Source organism: Cryptomeria japonica, chromosome 1 (assembly GCF_030272615.1).
Source record: "Cryptomeria japonica chromosome 1, Sugi_1.0, whole genome shotgun sequence".
Classification (NCBI taxonomy): domain Eukaryota; kingdom Viridiplantae; phylum Streptophyta; class Pinopsida; order Cupressales; family Cupressaceae; genus Cryptomeria; species Cryptomeria japonica.
In genome coordinates this window covers 17,007,359-17,030,773 of record NC_081405.1, presented here as the reverse complement: position 1 = coordinate 17,030,773, position 23,415 = coordinate 17,007,359, and the positions used below count along the sequence as shown (strand labels likewise).

General features: G+C 40.0%; 1 protein-coding gene across 3 annotated transcripts in view; it reads right to left on the bottom strand.

Moving 5' to 3' along the window:
* The window catches only part of LOC131068206 (enoyl-CoA hydratase 2, peroxisomal), a 163,067-nt gene that overhangs the window by 40,435 nt on the left and 99,217 nt on the right, over nucleotides 1-23,415 (bottom strand). For 2 of the 3 annotated variants that reach the window (XM_058003386.2, XM_058003387.2), the window contains exons 5-6: nucleotides 21,363-21,433; nucleotides 21,136-21,208 (exon numbers count right to left, since the gene is read on the bottom strand). The exons of the other annotated variant lie outside the window; for it this stretch is intronic. In XM_058003386.2, the coding sequence (XP_057859369.1) occupies nucleotides 21,136-21,208; nucleotides 21,363-21,433 (144 nt within the window). The remainder of the gene's footprint in view (nucleotides 1-21,135; nucleotides 21,209-21,362; nucleotides 21,434-23,415) is intronic. 3 annotated transcript variants of the gene reach the window in all.

The following is a 23,415-nucleotide window of genomic DNA, read 5'->3' as shown; positions in this document are numbered from 1 at the left end:
CACTTCAGTGTTTTAAAAGTGACTTTTCATATTTAATTACAGTGAATTAATATTTTGAAAAGTGTGTCTCCAATTGGGATGCCTAGGCTATGGGAGACATAAGTTGTTTTTAAAAGTTATATTGGGGCCTTTTCTGAGGGAATATTATATTCGAATAATTTGAATTTGCCCTTATTTCTCCCTCCAAGTCTATATAATGGGAATTAAAACAAATGCAGAAGCATATGGATTTCAAAGAATTGATTGAATAACAGAATGAGCAAGATGCTCATAAATAGTACAGAAGTATTTACAAGAATAGCAAGTTTCTAATAAGAAGATCTTACTAAAAAAGAATATACACTATTGAGCATTAATACTAAAATTAACAATATTTTAATATTCTAATACCCTCCCTTAATGCTCAATCTATTAACTACACCTATAGACCCCCTGAATTTTACAAATTTATCAAGACCAAGGGGCTTGGTGAAGATGTCTGTTGGCTGCTCCGAGGTAGGAACATACAGCAACTGGATGGATCCGTCTTCAACCAGCTGTCGAATATAGTGACAATGAGTTTCCACATGCTTGGTTCTTTCATGGAAGACTGGATTCTTGGCGAGTTTGAGCACTCCCTGATTATCACAAAACAAGGGAGTAGGACCTGGCTGGGAGACATGCATATCCGCAAGCATTCGTCGAAGCCAAACCGCCTCACAAGATGCCTTAACTGCTCCCCAATACTCTGCTTCTGTCGAGGAGAGAGCCACTGCCTGCTACTTCTTACTAGTCCATGTGACAGCACCAGATCCCAAACTAAACACATACCCTGTTGTAGACTTACGGTCATCAACCGAACCTACCCAGTCAGAATCTGTGTAGCCACTGAGTATAGGATCAGAACTCCGAGTGTACAGAAGTCCATAATCAGGAGTGCCACTCACATAACGCAGCACACGCTTCGCTGCTATCCAATGATCAGCCTTGGGAGCTGTCATGAAGCGTGAAATGTAGCTTACTGCAAAACTGATGTCAGGTCTAGTGGCAGTAAGATAGATGAGACTGCCCACTAGTTGCCTGAACAAAGATTCATCCACAACTAGTGAAGATGACTGAGCTGAAAGTTTGAGCCCGGGTTCCATAGGAGTAGAGGCAGGTTTGCAATCCTACATTCTGAACCTGTCCACAAGACTTCTGGCATACTTGGACTGAGAGAGAAAGATACTGTTCTCAGTCTGCCAAACTTCAACTCCTAAGCAATAAAGTAGAAGTCCCAAATCTATCATATCAAAGGTGCGGCACAAATCCTATTTGATCCCAGTGATCAAATGTGCTGAACTGCCAGTAATGATTAAGTCATCCACATAGACAATGTAATGTCCCCTTTTTAGCGCAACATGATATGGGGTGTCGTTAGCCTATTCTGACATGGTCCCGAAGGCTAACAAGGACATTGATGGGATCCTGAGGTGTTTTGGCCTAGGTGTTTTCGATTTCAGGCCAATCGGTGCTGCTTTGACAGGGTTTCTAGACACTTACTATTTATAGTAAGTTAGTCTCCAAGCAGTGACTTGAAATTTTTAGTGTTTCCCTGGTTGGCATAACTATCAGTAAAAATATTTGAAGGCGACAATGATTTAAAGGGATTATCAACAATGTTTTAATATTTAACGATAAAGTGTAAAGTTAAATTAAATATTTAACTTTATCGTTATTTTATAAGGTTGCGAATATAAAGTAATGTTTAAAATATTAAAAGTTCCCTTTAATGGTACATTGTGGGAAATAATATTTTATTCTAATTGTATTATCCCACATTGAGGAAATGAAGTGTTTGCATCCAGGGAGAAGATATAAATGGAGGTTGAGAGCTCTCTTTTGGGGGAGGCTGGGGATGAATTAATGTTATGTTGTTGGATTTCGTAGAAATCTGATTATTGGGCTTGGAGGACGGAATCCCTCTTTGCTAGCATTCTCTTCGCTGTTGAAAGACACAGTCAGGAGGATTAATGGTGTTTTCATTCAGGAAACACATTGGGCTTCATTTGGTGCTCTCGCATGATGTTTTTACAGGGGTTTGAAAGTGCAGATTTGAAAATAGTGTTTTTGCTACAGTACCGCGTGAACAGTGATTTGCTACAGTACCGCGTGAACAGTGTTTTTGCTACAGTACCGCGTGAACAGTGTTTTGCTACAGTGCTGCGTGAATAGTAAAAATGCTACAGTGCCGTGAATAGTGCAGCTACAGTGCATGAACAGTGTTTTCAGCAGGTTCTATACTTGTGGAGTCCAGGTTTGAATTTGTTTATTATCATATGGTCTGTAATATTCTTCAAATCTGATTTGTATGCTTGGAGTTGGAATTAAATAAATACCATCAGCATTAATCCTCTTGTTTTTGGTATTTGATATGTCTGGTTATTTTTATATTGAATAAACTTTGAAAGCTTTACAATAAATATCAGTTTACCAAATTTATCCTATAGCAAATCAAGAACCAAAAAAATCTAGTAGTCAGCTTGCACGCCAACTGTTTGACAAAATTACACTAAGTAAAAAGGACATAAATTTAGTACCGAACAGGGGGTGTCCATTACAGACAACCACAAACAGAACATCATTACTAGTATGCTTGATATACAGGTTTGCATCAGATGAACTCCGCTGAAAACCATGATCTGTCAGGTACTTATCAATTTTCATGTACCAAGCCCGAGGAGCTTGTTTCAGACCATAGAGTGCTTTGACTAGTCTACAGACCTTCTGTTCTTGACCAGCAACCTTGAATCCTGGGGGTTGCCTCATGTAGACTTCTTCCTGTAAGTCACCATTCAAAAAAGCACTCTTGACGTCCATCTGATGGACTTTCCAACTGAACTGGGCTGCCAAGGCAAGAACGAGCCGTATGGTACTCATTTTGGCTATAGGAGCAAAAGTCTCCTCATAGTCAATGCCTTCTTTCTGTGAGAACCCACGAGCAACAAGACGAGCCTTATACTTGTCTAGGGTTCCATCAGCTTTGTATTTTACTTTGTACACCCATTTGCAGCTAATGGGCTTCTTCCCTAAAGGAAGATCAGAAAGGGCCCAAGTGTGATTCTTCTGAAGACTCTGGAACTCAGCTTCCATAGCCTGTTCCCACTCAGGTATACCTTTAGCCTCTGAATATGTCTGAGGCTCAAAAACACTGTCTATGTTAGCCATGAGAGCAAAATTGACTGTATGCTGCTGTTTGCTCTTATTACGGGAGGTTCTACCCTCAATGAGCTCAGTATCCCTGAGATCATCAATGGTCTTGGCCCACCATTTAGGCCGGAGAGTAGAAGTCCTAAAATCTAGAGGAGCTGGAAGAGGCTCAAGATCAGGAACAGGAGCAGCAGGAGGAGGATTATTCTCCGGAGGGAACTCAGGTAGTGCATCATCGAAAATAGATTCTGCATCATCCCTCCCATTAGGCGAACCTAATGGAATAAGAACACTGTGAAGCTGATCCTCAGAACACGGCTCAGAAGAAGGGGACTGAAATAATCCTCTGTCTTCATCAAATACAACATCACGACTGAAGATAAGACGTTCAGTGTCTATATCGATCAGTCTGTAGGCCTTATGGTGATCACTATATCCTGTCATCATGAGTTTCTAACTTTTGGAATCCAACTTGGAGCGCTTAGCATCTGGAATCCAAACATAGTCAACAAAGCCAAAAACCTTCAGGTGGCTGATCTTAGGCTTCCAACCAGACCAAACCTCTTCTGGAGTCTTCCCCTTAATAGCCTGAGTAGGGGAACGGTTAAGGAGGTAGACAGCAGTAAACACTGCTTCAGCCCAATACTTATTCGAAACACTCCTGGGTTGTAACATAGAGCGCGCCATCTCAACAATCGTACGATTGCGACACTCGACAACACTGTTTTGCTGAGGAGTGTAGGGTGTAGTCAATTGGCGTTTGATGCCATGGGTATCACAGAAGTTGGAGAATGCAGAAGAACAAAATTCCCCCCCGTTATCTGTCCTAAGAGTAATGATGCTATATCCAGACTCTTTTTCAACAAAGGACTTAAACTTCTGAAAGATACTAAATACATCTGATTTGTGTTTAAGAAAGTACACCCACATCTTTCTACTAAAATCATCTACAATAAGCAAAAAGTATTTGCAACCAGTAACAGAAGATGTATTCATAGGACCACAAATATCAGCATGAAGTAATTGAAGTACCTTAGATGCGCGCCAAGACTTTCCATGTGTGAATGAAGTCCGATGCTGTTTGCCAGCTTGACAGGCGCCACATACTCCAAGATGCTGAGTCTGAATATCAGGTAACCCTGAAACAAGTCCCTCCCGAGATAGCTGAGAGAGATACTGAATGTTGAGATGTCCATATCTCTGATGCCACAAAGTGCTGAGAGGAGAAACACGAGCTGCCAGAGCCACTTCAAGAGAATCACCAGTGTCAAGAAGCCTATATAGGCCATGATCCTCTAGACCAACAGCAACAGTAAGACGAGTCTCCCGATCAATGATGGAACACTTGTGAGCACTGAACACCACATCTAGCTGAGGAGAATTCCTCATAATCTGACTGACAGAGAACAGATTAAGTTCCATACCAGGAACATAGTACACATTCAGGAAAATGAGAGTCCTGCCACCAGACTGTATCTGAACAGTGCCTCTGCCAACAACTGTATACTCCTCACCTCCGCCAAATACAACGGAATCACTGAAAGATGAGAAGTCTGTAAACCAGTCACGCCGATGAGAAAAGTGACGTGATGCACCAGAGTCGATGTACCAAGCAGAAGACCTGGCATGATCTGAAGACCTCTTAGCCATAAAGGCATAAAAGGCAGACTCCTTCTGCTCGGAATGTTCAGCAACATGCGCCTTCTGGTGTGACCCTCCCTGCTTCTTTTGTTCAGAAGCAAGCCTCTGACGGCAATCTTTCTTCATATGGCTGTACTTGTGACAGTAATTGCACTGCACATTCTTCTTCTTAGCACCATCCTGTGTCTGAGAAGAGCCTTTCTGCTGAGAAGACTGAGAGGACTGAAATTTGCCTTTATCCTTGTGAAAGGATTGGGCTGTGAAGGCATTTTCCGAGGAGGCTGACGTAGTACCACTACCAAACTATTCTTTCCAGCGATCCTGCTGTAAAAGTTTGGTGCACAATTCTGAAAACTTCATATCAAAATTAGTGGAAGTAATATTGAGGGTCTCAATGAAGTGTTCATACGATTTCGGAAGACTTTTCAGAGTGATTACTACCATGTCTTCTTCCTCCATAGTCCGACCAATAGCTTCGAGCTGATCTCGAATGTCCTTAATCCTCGTGAGGTGTTCCTATAAGGACATACGTTCGTCCATCATAATGGAGAACAGCTGATTCTTTAGAAAGAATTCTTGGCTCTTGTCGGATGTCCCATGCAATTCCTTCAGATGCTTCCAGATGTCAGAAGCTGTCTTGCCGGAAGGAATCTGCGGTAACTGATCATCAGTCACTGAGAGTTTGAGAAGCATAACTGCCTCCCGATTGCGTTCATCAAACTTATCTTGATCTACACCAGGTGTACCAGGACTGAGCTCTTTTCCAAAAACAAGCTGGTCAAGACGCCTATATTCAAAAATGGTCAACATACGCTGTTTCCAGATGTTGTAATTGTGGCCATTAAAGCGTTGACTGCCTTCTAACATCAGATTGGTGAGAGAAGCCATTTGCACGTTTCCCAATGTACTGAAAGATGAGAGAAAACCTAGAAGGAATCTGAAAACCAAATTCAAATCCGTTGGCTCGAAAATTGAGGCACGAAAAACGATGCACCTAGAAAAATCGGGCAACTACCCAGATTAGGTTTCGAAAAACCCACCAAGAATTTGCAAGAAAAATTTATTTTCGATAAAAACTTGAAGGTAAACACCTTAATCGAAAAAACAGAGGATCGTGGAAGCCATGATATGCTCAAAAAATTTGACGCGCAGAAAAAAAAAACTGCAGATCGCGACGAGGGTGCAGGTCGCGTCGCCGAGGGTGCAGGTCGCGTCGCCTTGGGTGCAGGTCGCGTCGCGTCGCCTTGGGTGCAGGTCGCGTCGCGTCGCCTTGGGTGCAGGTTGCGTCGCCGAGGGTGCAGGTCGCGTCGCCGTGAGTGTGCAGGTCGCGTCGCGGTTGCAGGTCGCGTCGCGGCGAGCCAAGGGTGCAGGCACAAAGCCACAAACGGTGGCACGATTAGTCTTGCAGGTCGCGTACAGAGCCACGACCGCCGCCGAACAGAAGACAATCTTGCTTTAAAAAATTCACAGGAGCTTAAAAAAAAACTTAGATGAGTTTTTTTTTTTAACTGGAATAATTTTCAAAAATTTCCACTAATTGGAAATTAGAATTAAAAAATTTCCGAAAAAAATTCTCCTAAAGCTCTGATACCATAAAACAAATGCAGAAGCATATGGATTTCAAAGAATTGATTGAATAACAGAATGAGCAGGATGCTCATAAATAGTACAGGAGTATTTACAAGAATAGCAAGTTTCTAATAAGAAACTGCTGATAAGATCGTAGAAGATCTTACTAAAAAAGAATATACACTATTGAGCATTAATACTAAAATTAACAATATTTTAATATTCTAATAGGAATTTGGCTCTCATTCTGCTTGTGCACACATATTTGTTGAACACTACCACATGTTGAGAGGGGGGGGGAGGAGTGAATCAGCTTACACTTAAAAACTTGATCTACCATATGCATGAATTTAAATAACTGAAATCACAAAAGCAAACATACATAACAACAAGATTTATACATGGAAAACCCAAAGAGGGGAAAAGCACAGTGAGGATCAAACTCACAATATATACAAAAATTGTTTACTATGTTTAAGCTAACTGCCAAGGAGCTCACTGCCCCTAAGAGGACTTGCTAAACTAAGGCGCACAACCTTAGGGAAAGATACAAGGACTTGCACAGCTGAAGATCACTTCTTCAACGCAAGATACATAAACTCATTCAACTACAATGACGTCAAAAGATTGAACTATAAGAGTATTGCATCAAAATGCAGATTGCAATTCAACACTCATCTGAAACAGCCTTGACTATTGCTCTGTAATACATTTGAATCTCTGAGCCGCTTCAATTGAGATTCACATCACTTATTTCTCATTCCAATATTTACACAATGATTCTAACATACATATATCAATCGCAACACCTAGAATGTTCATTAGGTTGGCCAAAATAAATGTAGCGTGTGTAAGTACTAAGCATAACTGCCGACCTCAAAAACAATCTTCAATGCAAATGTGGAGGGCAAGTGAAATGTGTGAAGGTTCACACCATGTCGGCATACCTTCCATATATCTCCAAAGCTCTACACCATCCACACGAAACCACTTGGACCAAGAACACATAAGTCATCTCCAAAGGATAAAAAAGTTAACTTATTCTAAAATACTTAACTTCAATTTTCAATTTGGATCAAAACCAGAGCTTGGAATGACCACAGAAGGATCATAAACCATAGGGAATCACAAAAGAATCATCCGCAACATCCTACCAACTAGCAATCCGAGGAATGCATATCACTTCTCAAAAAGTGCACTATCAGCAACCCAAACAAAAATATCTTCAGCTATAGATAACCTAGTCTTTTGAGAGCATGATATATAATGAGAGTGTACAACCCTTATCCCAAAACCACATAACCATCTGATGTATATCCGCCACATACCGGACCAAAATGTACCAGTCAAGTATAATAGAAACACTATACCAGTATATACACAACATCAATCAAAGCTCCAAAAACATCACAATAAAATACCTTCCAACTTTACATATGTTTATCAACATAACAGCCACGCATCACTGCACCACATAGAAAACATCATTCGGACCACAAGTTTGGCATCAATGACAACATGAAAGCCATATTTACAACAATAAAAAGATGTTGAAATGAACTTGGAGAGTTCTTCTTTGGATTGTTGAGGACGAAAACCCTCTTCAGTTAGCCTAGTTTCGGTGGTGCAAGATCCCCCCTAGCTGGTTGTTGCTTTTTAGATAGAGTTTTTAGTGTTTGCTCAAAATCTGGTGATAAGGGTTTGATGAAGATGATGATTTCTAAGGTATTTTGAATTAGGTTTCCTGTTTTTGGTTTAATTTATGGTTTCTTTCAGTGTCGTTTGAGTTTCAAGAGTTTTCGGAGACATTTCCCAATGCTGGCTATAGCATTCCAGCTACCTTAAGATCACATTTTTGCTCATATCTCCAAAAATTAGACATGTAGTCGAATGGGTAACTGACCTTCTACAAGCCATACCACAATTAAAAATGGCCATCACTAATATAGTTGGTGACGACACAGTCGGCCAGGAGCAACACAAGACACAGAAGGAACTGACGGTGAAGTCACTTGGCAACCTAGCCATTGATCCCATGTTGTTGAAGGTGAGCATTGGAAGAAAGTCAGTTGTCATCAAGATGGAAATAATGGGAAGGAAGCTGACAAACACCATTGTTTATGGAGGCTCGGGCATCAATATGTTGCTGGAAGAAACATGGAAATGTCTAGGCCACCAACCTTCCATCTGGTAGGTGCCGACCAACATGGCATCAAGCCCCTCGAGACATTGATGGCATAGAAGGTGACAATTGGCACACTATTTCTTTTTGGACATCGTAGTGATTCCACTGGAAAATAAGGCATACAACAATCTCCTCAGAAGGGGTTGTCTGATCATTGCCAAGGCCAATCACAACTGGAAGTAGAACACACTCTCCATCAAGAGCAAAGGGAGGAAGTACGTCATCGACCTAAGGAATCAAGCGATGAGAAAAGAACTAGCATCCTCTGACTCAGGTTCTGAGGGTGGAGATTCGAGATGGATGAAGGGCAAAAGGCAATGTAACCAACAACAAAGGGATACTTGAACTGGTAGGCTACTCGACGGATGAGACAAGTTCCCTGAATAGGTGGTTTCATTGGCAGATGGAGGGCTATGAAGTCTTCCACCCCAAGTGTAACATGCTACAAATCTCAGAGATTGAGGAAGTTGATAAAGGTACGAAGAGTACCACATTTCCTTCGGAATACAAGAATATGAGGGAGTGGCACAAGTAGACAACCCACCCGCACACCACTTTGAAAGGGGCAAAATCATAAATATGAAGAACCAAATGTGAAAAAGGTGAACCTTGGCGATGAAGACAAGCCGAAGATGATATTGGCTAGTGATGATTGGAAACCCATATTGAAGGCAATTGCATTCAAAATCTTTATAGACTACAAGGATGTCTTCGCATGGACATACAAAGATCTAAAAGGGATACCGCCAAAGTTATGCATGCATATAATCCCTCTCGTACCTGGTGGACAACCCATACGAAAGAGGTTGTACCAGATGAATGAGAACTACGCTGCCAAGATACACGAAGAAATTGAAAAAATGTTGGAGGCAAGAATAATTTTCAAAGTGGAGACGAGTGAGTGGGTCTCTCCAATCGTCATCTCTCAAGAAGGAAGCAAACCAGGTAAGGATCTATGTGGACTTCAGGTATCTTAATGCAATAACCATCAAGGACCCTTCCTGATTTTGTTCACCGACACCATACTAGAAGAGGTTGCAAGCCACAAGATTTACTCCTTTATGGATGGATTCTCTAGGTACAATCAGATAAGCATTGTTGAGGAAGACAAGCTCAAGACTACCTTTGTGGTTGAGGACGGGGTATATGCGTACAACAGGATACTATTCAACTTGTGCAACATCCCTGCCACCTTCCAAAGGATAATATTACACGTCTTTAATAAAATGTCAATGGGTATTCAAAGCTTTCTTGGGTGATTGTTCAATATGGAATGGGCAAGAGAACCACCTCACCGCAATCTAGGAATGTATGTAAAGGTGTCGAAGGGCACAATTAGCCTTAAACCCGGAAAAGTGCAGATTTATGCTACCACAGGGGAAATTGCTTGGCCACATAGTATGCAAGGAGGGACTGAAGACAGGCCCTAACAAGGTAGGGGTCATTATTCAGATGGAAGCCCTAGAGAATGTAACAGGAGTAAATTCATTTCTCGAGCACATAGGCTACTATCGGCGGTTCATAAAGAACTCTGAACAAAATTTTGTACCCATTGGATATGCTGACGCGAAAGGGAGAACCGTTCATGTGGGGAGATGAGCAGGAGGAGGCGTTCAATGATTTCAAGTCCAGACAAGTGAGTGCACCGATCCTAGTATACCCAGATTGGGACAAAGAATTTCATGTGCATATGGATGCCTCTAATTATGCAATTGGGGCCTCACTGGCACAAGTGGGTTTACAGGAATTGGACCATCCAATTTTCTTTGCAAGCTTCCTACTTTCCAAGGCCGAAAGGAATTACAATACGACGAAGAGGAATGCACTTGGTATAGTGTACTTCGTACAAAATTTTCGCCCCTACCTACTAGCGACACCCTTCACGTTTTACGTGGACCATCAGGCATTGATGTACCTTGTAAACAAGCCCATCATCCAAGGGAGGATGAGCACGAGGTTGCTCCTGCTGCAAGAACTCACTTTTACCATCATCGAGAGGCCAAGGAAGAGTCATGTCATTGCTGACCATTTGTCGTGGATTAAGTTGGGAGAACCACCTGATGGGGTGAAGAGGACTTTCCCTGTGCTCACCTGTTCCAAATTACTGTATTGCGGCCATGGTACAAGAATATCAAGTACTTGTCCACTTGCACCTTCCCAAGGGGCATGTTGTCGAGTGAAAGAAGGAAACTAGCCCTTAAGAGTAAAACTTTCCAACTCATTAATGGGTTGTTGTATAAGATGGGTCAAGACCAAGTACTCTGGAGGTGTGTGATGCAGGAGGAAATCCCAGGAGTGTTGAAGGAGCCTCATGAGGGATTGGCAAGAGGCCACATGGGACCTGACGGCAGAACACGTAAAGTACTATTGGCAGGACTGTAGTAACCGAAACTACACAGACACCCACGAGTGGGTAGTGGGGTGCAACACATGTCAGAGCTGGCAAGCCACTAAAGCAAGACTTCATACCGCTATTCCCCTCGTAGCCCCAGGAGTTGTTCGAAAGGTGGGGTCTTGACTTCGTCAGACCACTGAAGGTGAGCCACATGCGTTGGTGTAAATACAGTGTATTGACAACGGAGTACCTCACCAAATGGGTAGAGGCTAGAGCACTCCCAAACAATACCACCATCAATACGACAAGGTTTATCTACAAACAAATTGTGATACAATTGGGAATTCTTGTCCACATTACCAGTGATCGAGTGCATTTTGTGAACAATGTCATTCAAGCCATGATGACAGAGTTCAAAATATTTCACAACCTCTCCAGCCCGTACTACCCCTGAACCAATGGTTAAGCCGAGTAAACAAATAAAGTCCTTGTTTCTATCATATATAAATCATGTAGTGTTGAGGAAGACTAGGAAGAAAGACTCCTGGCGGTGTTGTGAGCGTACCGCACCATATACAAGGTGACCACAACACACACTCCATTCCAACTCATGTACAAGCAAAAGGCGGTAGATCTGACGAAATACATGGTACCGAGTTTGCGGATTGTTGTGGAAAACCATCTTGGAGACACCGAGAGCCTGAAGGAACATCTCCTGAATCTCACTAAGCTGGATGAGCGATAGGTATGGCACAATGGGCGACGGAGGTTGTCCAACGTCAGCGGAAACTCTGGCATGATAAATAGCTCCAACAAATGAACTTCCAGCTAGGACAGTCAGTACTGAAATATAATGGTCGCAACAAACTCAAACTGGAGAAGTTTAGAGTTTGTTGGTTGGGACACTATAAAGTGAGGGAAGTTGGTCATAATGGGGTCATTAAACTAGCAACACTTGATGATTACCCCATTTGGGACCCAATGAACAGCTCAAAACTCAAGATTTACCAAGAAAGAAAAGGACCCACCATAGAAGTCAACATGCTTGGATATGTCACTCAAGAAGATTGGACAATCGGAAGGGAGGTCTTTAAGGAAGATCTAGTGATCAAGGAGCAAATGTATAGGCTAGATAAGTCTTGGACGAAACGTGTAACATCACGGGAGGAGAGGATGGTAAGAAAGCACATGGATGGCATTGCCATAGCACACATACACAAACACCTAACAAATGCCTACTTTGGCACACTCGCACTATGGGTAAGACTTGGAGGATATCGGTAACCAAAGGCACCATATGAAGGGCCACACCGAGGATACTTGGCCTATGAGATCAATGAGGAAAACAAGAAGAAAAGGAGGAACAAGCAACAAAGGAAGAGGACCAAGCGAAGGAATTCAAAGAAGAAATTGACCTTGAAAAATATGGAGAAACCCTTGGACCGCATCTGAAGGTGTTAATCAAAGTTGAAGACTGCTTCATCGCAGAAATGCATTTAGGTAATACGGAAAATGCATCCAACTCAGTATGGCGAGTGATCCCGAACCTAGCAGGACCACCCCAAGTGAATGCAGAGGAAGTAATGTAGAACCAACAGTACATAGGGCAATACATTGACGAACGATACAAAAGTATTGGGCCGGCACCCCTGCTCGACAAAATTTTTGACTTAGAATAAGTAGGAAAATGATGTGAGCAAGTGTTATAAATGTCCCCCATTTACCTGTTGGTGGCGATATGATTCAAAGATTAAGATGACACCACGCAATGAGCCAAGAGGGATGAAGGGACAAACAACTAATGAAGGTGACACAAGGACGAAAAGGTAGAGGGCAGACAACGAAAAAAGTAAAGATGGCGAGATTAAGAAATCCAGAAGGAAAAATCATTACGGTGTCCTGAAAATTAAAAAATTTAAAGGAAAAAGGTCAAGGAAAATAAAAAAGCGAAGAGGTGGAGGTGAGCAAAAGTTGCTTGCACTTCAAGAAATTTAAATGCTAAAGGTTCAAAAATTTAAAATAAAAAGGAGGAAAATGTTATTTATGAAAAAATTAAACGTGGTATAAGTGTTAAGGGATTTAACAAAGACAATAAAAAGTATGGAGTTAAAGGAAAAAATTAAACAAAGGGAAAAAATAAAAGGGAGTCAAATCAAAAAAGTAAATAAGGCAAGGAATAGATTATATTTCATAAACTTAATAAAGGGGTTGATTAAAAACCTAAACCTAAGTAAAAGAGATCATTATAAATCAATTCAATCAAGCCACTTAACCATTTCAGCCCACCTCAATCAAACAAAGAGCAACATTCTTGAGGAAGACAACAAGGGAAAAACCCTACCGCGCTTGGTCGTACGAAGCAAGGAAGGAGCAACAAAGGGCACCATACGGAAGTCAGTTCGAAGGGAGGAAAGGATCGTATGGACATAGATAAGGAAGATGGCATAAGCCATACGCAGGATTGCACACAACTCTATACGAACAAGAAGGCCGAACAGAGTGGAATCCATACGTCATATGGAAAAGAACAACTAGCCAGGCAAGCAAGTCGTATGGGTTTAGGCTATGTGGGTTCAGGTCGTATGGTTCAGGTTGTACAGTTTCAGGGTGTGGACCATATGGTTTGGGTTATACGCCGTACAGGAATTATCACAACCATATGCCAAACGAGAGGTAGTTGAGCTTCCGACATTGCCATATGGATGATTTACCTAAAGAACGGGCTAATGAATGGGAAGGTGTCTAATTGGGCATTGATAGTGTCAAAGAGGATTCAAGAATTCTTGAGTCTAGAGCACAAGACATTCTACATGTCTCACCACGCCATTGGCCTTTTTTTTTTAAGCACTCAAAATGCAGGTCCCTACAAAGAAATGGGGACACTTCTAGCCCCTTAGTCGGGTGAACCCATCCAAACCTGCCTTGTTTTACAGGGTGCACCTGGATGTAAAGACCCCAAGTCCTCTGTGTCGGTTATTTCAGTTTGTTTGCAATTGAGGGTTTTATTTGTTTTGTATTTCTGATTTTTAGGCTTTTAATTGGGGTTTTGATAAATATTATGAATGCAAGTTTGAACCAATAGCAAATGACTAATAATCTTAATTGTAATGTAATTCAAATTACATGGCATTGAATTGAACAAAAACTAGAAGTTCTCATTGAAATATGACTAAAAAGCAATGGCAATAACAATTAGAGAACCTGATAACAGTTGCAGCAATCATGATCTTCAACGTTTCTCCTGGATGGACTTTTATTTAACATCCTAAGTGCTGCATATGTCCTCCAGTGTTGAAACCCCCCCGCCCTCTAGGATTCAATTCAAAATTAATTCAGCCTTTTTACACAAAATCGCACCACATACAAGTGCGCCCAACTTGGTGCAGTCTGTGGCTGATAGAAAATGATGTTGGTGGTCTCCAAATTGTTTAATAGCTCCTCTGTGAACCAGCTCTCTAAATCTCATTGAAACAATGAATTTACGTCCTCCAATTTGCTCAGTATTGACCTCTGAGTGAAGCCAATCAACTCTGCAATCTTCAATTGATATTTCACAACCTCAACATGCCGATCAATGGAGAGTGAACGTTCTCCAAAGTCTTGAAATCCTTGACAATCTGCAGAAACCCTCGGTCTCTTGCAAACTCCAAAGCTCTGTGAAAGACAAGTTAAAATGTATCCAACAATAATGATTTCGATTTCCCATTACAAGCTGATATATTTCTCCCATGAAGTCGACCCTCCCAAAAAAGCACATTCAATGCTCTTTTGAATGATAAAACATTTCCTTATAATATTTATTATTTCTTACCTTGGGATAGGCGTTCAAAATAATTAAATAATTTGGCCCCCTTCAATGATGACTTGACCCTTAATTATAAAGTTAAGTTATAACTTTATAATTACTCTTTTTAATGTTTTAATATCATTTTGGCCACTTAAACTTTAATAACTCCCAAAATACTTATTATTTTACTAGGTCGTCTGAAAAAGAAGTCAACAATGCTTATCCCCATGTGACCAAATGCTCTGCTAAAAATAGAATGGGTCCTTCTCAAACAACCCAAGACTTACTATAAATCGTAAGTATGAAGCATGAAGCTCTAAAACCCAAACAAATGCCAAGTCCATAACCACTGAGCTCTGGAGAAGGAAGATAACTCATCCACTGACTAAGTCTCTGCACCAAATGACCCTCTATCCAATCCCTATTTAGCTTATGAGGGTCAACTGATACGCTAATCCAATCATAAGACAAGTGACCAAAAGGGAAACATCACTAGATACCCTCACAAGTGGCGATGAGCCTACTAGGAAGAAACGACGACAAGAGTTGCAAAATTGCATGGAGCAGAGTGATAGCAGCCTGAAGGAGGAAACAGTAGAGGTGTCGTCCTCTGAAAGCGAGAGAGTCGAGGACACCTTCAAGATGGCGGCACGTTGAAGTGTGGTGCCTACAACAAACTTGATGGTGGAGGATGTGCAAGTTGAGAAGGATATGCCTGCAGAAGAAGAGGTGTTTGTGGAGGATGTGCTTGCGAAAGATGTGTTTGTGGAAGATGTGTGAGTTACAAAGGAGAAACCTGTTGAGGGTGTGCGGGATGCAATTATTCCAGATGATGTATCTTTGGGCACATTGGATACCATTAGGAACTATAATGATGAGGATGAGGTGGCAACCCAGACAAATAGTGATGAGGTCGCCATAGTTGGGGTAATCGTGACAGGGTCAAGTCTGCCAACACCCTCCACAGTGACACCCTTGGCACCCTCGGTAGTAACTGTTGATGTGCTTTTTATGCACCTCAAACATAGAATAGAATACAGAGTATTCTAACCTCTCTAATAAAGAAACCTCATATGCTATAAAAACGTGATCAAATGAGATGACTCCAAGGTTTACATTGCTAACTATGCAACTTAATTGCTTGGATAGACTCGGTGCATATGATGTGATATTGTTGGTAATCACAAAGGGACTTACGCTTATGAACACTTCTAGAACGTGGGATCTATACTAACTCATTCAACTTGAAAAATAAAAGGTAAAAGGGATAAAGGGTCAAGAGAGCCTATGCTAATCCTAAAAATGTAGGAAATGACTGTTCACTAGATGCAACCAAACCAAGCTTTTCTTTGTCATGAGGAAACAACTATACAAAGATGGTGCAATTTCCTAATGATAGGCGAATGATTTTCATATTTCCTTATGCACACCAGCTTTATGAACAATGAGTATTAAGTAATTGAAGTTAAGCTTTTTGATAAAGTTCAATCTAACCACACATTGCAATTTGCAATCAACAAATTCCAAGTGCTATGAACATAAAGTCACCATTCATCAACAATAAAGTCTTCCATTCATCAAACAAACATTTACGCTATAACAAGTAGAGACCATGCAACAAGTTGAAATACCACACCAAAATCCACCATCTCTTCAATGAAAATAGTATGTCTATTACAACAACCCTTGGCAACAATCTCCTTTCCTCCTCTACTGCTACTTGTTATCTAACTATCCAACTACTAACTATTAACCCTTACAAATCAGAGGATTAGCCTTATATAGATGACTCATTACATTTCAATGACTCAAATCAATTCAAGATCAATGGCCAGGATTTAACAAAAAAACCCTAATTAGGGTTAGTTACAACTAACTCTATTCGACCAATGAAAAAATTAATCTTGATGGAGACGTCCTTTCAATTCTAACCAATTAGTGATGAGGTTAGGTACATAAAACAATTTCCCATGTAGTGCCATGTGTCGCTCCTTCATTAGATGAGTCAAGTACTTTGAACTTAGACATGCAGACTTGTCACAACTTGAGTGGTTGGTGATGACTGGATGCCACCTCAACATGCACAACTTAGAGATCATCACGGAGTGTGTATGATGAGGCAATATCTCCTGATATTCAGCATTATCCAAGCCCAGTGTGATGAAGATAGTGGAACATATTCCCAAATCATCTTCGAGCGATTAAACAAACTTTCTAACTTTCTTTAACTCTTATGAAACTCTGCTTCCTTGATCACACTTGCACAATTTCACCTTCTTGCTTGTGAATATCATCCTTGTGATGTCTTGAACTCGATTTTGCATTGATTGAGCTCTTGACATGTGGAACATGTTGTTGCCTTGGAGTGCAGACTTTATCTTTGGTCTTATTGTAGAGTCCTTTGATCTTCATTTGAACTCTCCTTGATGATGTTTGATCACTTTCAACTCTGGAATATTGAATTACTTCCTTACTTGGGCATTTTTCATGTTGCAATGTCTTGTGTACATTGTTGGGTTCCATTCCTTGACCTTGTTGTAGAATCCTTGTGTGATACTTGCTTTAATCTCGAACATTCTAACTTACTCCAAACAATCTTTGGTTTTGTAATGTGAAACACACCCCTAAAGTAGCATGTAACCTCCTTAGTCTCTGACTTTGACCTCCTTAATGTTGTCATGTTCCCCAACCAAAATCGCCTCATCACACTGACCACTATTCTTGGATTTCCGAAGGAAATTCAAGATTGTTGCAAAATCTCCTTCATCCTTAATGTTGAAATTGCAAAATGTATGAGTTGACCTCCCTTGCAACTCTTGTGTTTGTTGATGAAATCTTCTTCTATCCGCTGGTTGAATCATACTTGAACCTTGATTTATCCTCATGTTTGCATTTGCTCCACCTTGGTGTTCACCTTGCACGCCTTCTCCAAGTGCTCCTCATTGCTCGCCTCCACCCTGAAAACAAATACATTTGATCAGAGAATAATGTTTTTTCAATTCTGAAAATGTATTTCAAGTCTGATATATTAATTAGGATCTAATTTTCACTTGCTTTAACGTCTAAGCCTATCATCTTAGCGAACTTAGTAGAGGTTTTGCATTGTGTCACACCAAGAACCAATAGTGGCGGACTTTAGTTCTACTTTACATTCTTGGATCGAAGTTCATGAGAGTTTTGCAATCTTTCACAAGGCTAGCGGACTCTATCATGCTTTGACATTTTTTGTATTAGCAACATGCCCACAATGGCGAAGTTAAGAGGATTTCTGCATTTTGTGAAGCGGAGTTTTAAGAAGTTATACACTTTATCAAGGTTAGGGGCATTTCAACATTTTCTTTTACCTTAATGCAACATTGTTGGACCTTCTTGAAGTTTTACATTTTTCATCAGTTTGCATGGTCAGAGTTTACATGAATTTGACATTTTTGTAGATCGTACTTTGAAAGAATTCCACATTATTCCGTAGGCTGGTTGGAGTTTGCAATGTATCCCCACTTTCCCTTGGGATGGAATTTCGTCTAATTTTGCATTTTTTTGCCCATTCTTTAGTGGCGGAGTTTGTACTTGATCAACAATTTTTACACACCAGCAATGAGGGCGGAGTTTCAATCATTTTGACATTTTTCTCACCAACAATGGCGGAGTTTGTTACATTTTAGCATTTTCCCTTGGCTGGCGGACTTCTATGAGGTTTTGCAATTTGCATGAAACACAATGCATGGTGGACTTAGCATCAATTCAACATTTTTGTCACACACCTTGGTAGAGTTTGCGTAAGTTTTGCACTATTGACTTGATCGGAATTTAGAACATTTCTACATTCTCACTCAAAGGGTGGTGAACTTCAAGAAATTTTGGCATTTTTGCTCAACTTGAATAATTGTGGAGTTTAGGAGATTTTGCATAGCTCCAATACTTACAAATTTTCAACATTTCGCTCACGTGAAACACTCATTGGTATAAATCAGAAGTATTTTGACACAAAAATGCAACATTTTCAAATTTCCCTTAGCAACATCCTCAAAGTTTTGACAACTTTGATGTTTCAACAACATTTTGCACTTTGACAATTTCATTTGTTGCACTTGACAATTCCAGTGATCGTTTTTGACATTGTAGAGCAAGACTTGCATGAAATACTTGCAATTCCTGGCAAAATCACAAGTAAATTTTCCATTCCAACATTTTTTCAACTTTTCTTGCATCTTTGACAACTTTGACGGGTTCTACAACATTTGACAATCTCCCACCATATTGACAACTTTTGACAACTTTGCAATATCAAAAAGATTTTGCAACTTCACCATCAAACAACACTGTTTGACCCAATTGTACCCTAAAGATGAATTTTGCACTCTTACGACTTACTCCATCTCAAACTGACAAAACCATACCCTCTCGTAAGCAAAGGCTAAATTTTACGAAACTACTCCTAAGCTAAACAAACTAAGCAAAACAACTACCCTAAAAAAACAAAAAGTGGGGTTCCCCATTTGCAATGGGACGATGTGTGAAAACCTCACAACAATAACACCTTCGGCACCCTTGACAATGACACCCTCGACAATGACACCCTTAGCAGCAATGACAAATGACACAATTGGTGGCAGTGGTACCATTGATAGTGACACCATCGGTAGCAATGACACTCTCGATAGCAGTGACACCATCGGCAACAATGACACCATCGGAAGGGGGGCCAACTCCACATCCGGAACACATCCGAGTTGGCCATAAAAGATTACATTCTCCAAGATAGCAAAATGAAACGTGTAAAATAGGTCGGACCCAAAACGTGAAGATCTCCTCCGCCAAAGACAATAACGAAGTGCGGACCACTAGGGAAGGTCGGCCAAGGACCTAGGAACATTGAACGTGGTACCAATCATATCTGCAAGCCAAGAAATCGCTTCGCAAGAGAAGGAATCTCCAACTAGCCGTTAAGCTCAAAACTGCTCCGGGAACCAAGAAACAGACAATCCGGAAGCGATAATTGCCAGAAAAGAATCCAAATGAACTGAAAATCTGGAATAAAGAATAAGAACACGTCTGAAAGCCAAGAATTTGATCCACAACAGAAAAGGAACAACTACCGGAAAATGCTAAAAGAAACACTAAACTGAACAGGAACAAAACTAAAATAAATATTTTTGGTTGATGCAAGATTGCTCATCGACCGGGGATACTCTTGCATCACTTGAGGCACCAACCTTGAGGATTTACAATCTTATGCGAATTACAACTTTCTTTTACAAAACATCTCACTTCATAAAGACGCTTATTTGCAGAAGTATTGTACACATAACAGAAACTTTCAAAACAAAACGTTGACTGTAATGAATCTCTTGTTGTTCAATATTTCAGAAACTTCTCAAAACTTCATTATCATATTCTCTTCATTGTTTTTACAATCTTTTCAATACACTATGTATGTTCAGCCTCTTTTGCACTTTGTATCAGCAAATATCCACACTCTCAGTAAAATATGTTGCTGCAGTCTTCAAATAATGAAATCCATTAACCGCTCAGGTTTCTCCCAATGGTGGAGATACTTTTCAGCATAAACGAAATTCTCAATACATTCTGAGTGCAAACAAATGATATGTCTCTACCATTTACCAACGATACATGCTCAACACATCTTATTCTTCATTTGAGCGATCCTACACATAACTACCACACTTTTCATGGAGCCTTTGTTCCACTTAAATACAAGTGGCTTTCTTTTCTGTCTAAAACGTAGCTTACAGATGGTTACTTAAGACAGTTAAAAAATGCTTACAGATGGTTACAACTGCCTTTGGTTACAACTGTAAAAGGTCATTTGCTGTAAAAGGTATTTTGCTGTTAGTTACAACTGACTGCAGTTATGTCCAAATTCAATATAACCAAAGTCTTAATCATTTCTTTGTACAAGACGTAAGTAATGAGTTCGCTGACATAACAAGTTTGCTGAAAACAAAAAATGATTCCAATCAAAATAACAGACATATATATATTGATCTGACTGTAAACATGTTCATAAACACTATTTCAATCTCCATGATGTATTCACAGGCATCTGCAATATCACGAGATACGAGAACACAATCTGAAACCTGAATGCATAACACACAGATTCCGCAAAGTTTATTGAAGATCAAAGGTTTTTGTTTGTCCTTTATTGCCAATTCAATCTGCATATATCAAACTAGTGTTTCTGTAGAATTCATTGAACCTATCAGATTTGTTAATTCATCTTGACATCAATGACAGATTGGCTAACATAAACGTCTATGAAGCCATTTACTCTTTTTCTAAGCCAAAAGAGTTTATAGGTAAGTTTTTCAAGAAATCAAAAAACACACTATGCCATTTGCTTTTAAATTGTTGTGCCAAATATTTTCATAAACTAGTTTAATAAATTAAAAATAAATAAATATAGTCATACAAGACAGCGCAACTTACATGGCAATTAGTTGGAAATGGCTTATAAACCTCTAAGTACTGTTGGCCATGCAACAAAAGACTTGGCTCAAAGCTGAAACCATTATGTGCACAGACAATTCCATATATCACTTATAATTGCAGCTAAAATATAAGAGAAGAACTAATGTTCAAAGCTAAAAGGAATGAGATTTCACCCATTCCCTTGTAATCTCATACAATAAACTAAGATCTTGCAACATACTCACTAGAGGCCAGGAACCTCCATCAAGTTGAATGTCAACCCAAATGGAAACAGAACTGCAAAAGTTGGCAGAACCTACAACAAAGCAGAATAATTCATTTAGAATACCCATGTATGTTCAAGATACAAAGGGATAAACGCAGACTTGTAATAGATTTTAGTAATTAAAGCCACACTACAAATTCATTATTAGCTTTCATACATGAATCTTTCCTTGGCGAACTACAGTTGTTCCACATGCATAATTCTTGTAAACAAAAAAATATATCCATGAGACTAGAAACAGCAAAATAAATGCCCCAGCAGAAAACATAAACCTTCATTTCCATGAGGAGGCGTTAATCAAGAGATGGATCTCAAAAGCAAGAGTAACCTGTTTAAATAGAGCAGAGGAAAAATACAAGACAAAACATGTCATGCCCCACCTTAATAACATTTTTACACCGTTCTTAGGAGGAATTCCGATATATACGTAGTCAGAAAATCGTCTTATCAATAAGACTCGTGATTTTCTCGAAGGCTGGACGACGGCGGATAGTGACTTAAGCATTCACAGTATTCTTTTCCTTATGATCAGCAATGTGTCTGAGCATGAGAATGTTAATCTTAAATGCACCATAAACAAACAAATGATTAATTGCATCAGTTCCAGGCAGCCACGTGATATGAAGGGGCAGCAAACTGTGTAAGAGACACATCTTATGAAGAAGGATGCCCATCGCAAAGGTTGTGACCCTACGCCTTCTCTTGAAGGCTATATAGGGTTATCATTTGGAAGAGGGCATCGTGGAGAATCGGATCAGATTGTCTAAAAACAGAAATAGCAGATCAAAGGGAATTAGAAGTTATCCTACATATAGAATCTACATTCATCGAACCAGAGCAGAAGTTCTTATATATAAAACCTGCATTCATCAAGGAATTGGATCATATCAGTTATAAATAATCTGCAACAGCAGACTTGGATCTAATAGCCTGCAAATGGCATACTTTTGGTCTAGCAAGTAATTGGTATGCAATATGAGGTCTTGCTTAGCATAAAATCTCATATGTAGTAATAAGATAATTAAGAATGTGAATTGCTAATCCATCTTATAATTATTTATTTAATCAATTTATTCTCCTACGAAAAATCATGTAGGGGTTGGCAGGATAATATGATTGGAAAAGCAGATACCGGTTCCCCCTCTAAGTCGGCCACCCCAAGTTGGATGGAATTGTTTTGGTTGGATGTTCCTACCACTTTTGGGCCAAGAGATCTATCTAATTGTCTTGTTTGAATGCTCCGTGCCCTTGGGCTTAGTTGTGGCAAATGATTCCGGGCACCCTTTGTGTTATCCTCTCCAATCCCCATGATGGTTGGTTGTAATCATGTATGGGTTAGTAAGGAGACACGGTTGAGAAATCAGATACAGGTTCCCCCTCTAAGTAGACCACCCCAAGTTGGATGGACTAGAGGTCCTGCCTCTTATGGGCCAAGGGGTCAAGTTGTCTTCGTTGGATGCTCCATGCCCTTGGGCTTAGTTGTGGCCAATGCTTCCAGGCACTCAATCGAGTTTTCCTCACAATTCCCTACAATGGTTGATTCTTGGAAATACAATTATAGATTAGAACCCAATGAGGGATGTTATTTAACTTAAATATCTATTTGATTGTTCGTGTGATTGATTATATATGCATTATATGTTATTGGATTCCTAACCCTTATGGAAATAATTGACCTTATGAATTATATTTCAAATGTTGACTAACATTATTGTAGTTGATAAACCAAAGTTTATGTTGGAAAGGAGTTTGTTAATTGGTAAGTTATATCTTAGTGATCTATATTTCTTATTTTAATTGAACTTGTGTTTTTAGGGCAAGATTTAGGAACATTCCCAAAAGGGGACATTAGAAAAAGTGTGCAGCATTTATGAATAAGAACAAAAGAAAAATACTACATACAAATAATCTGGGCAGAATATTGACACCTATAAATGCATTTGATAATATGAGCATTGTAGGATTGAATATCATATCTTTGGAAGGTAAAATTTCGCTGCTTTGATTATAAA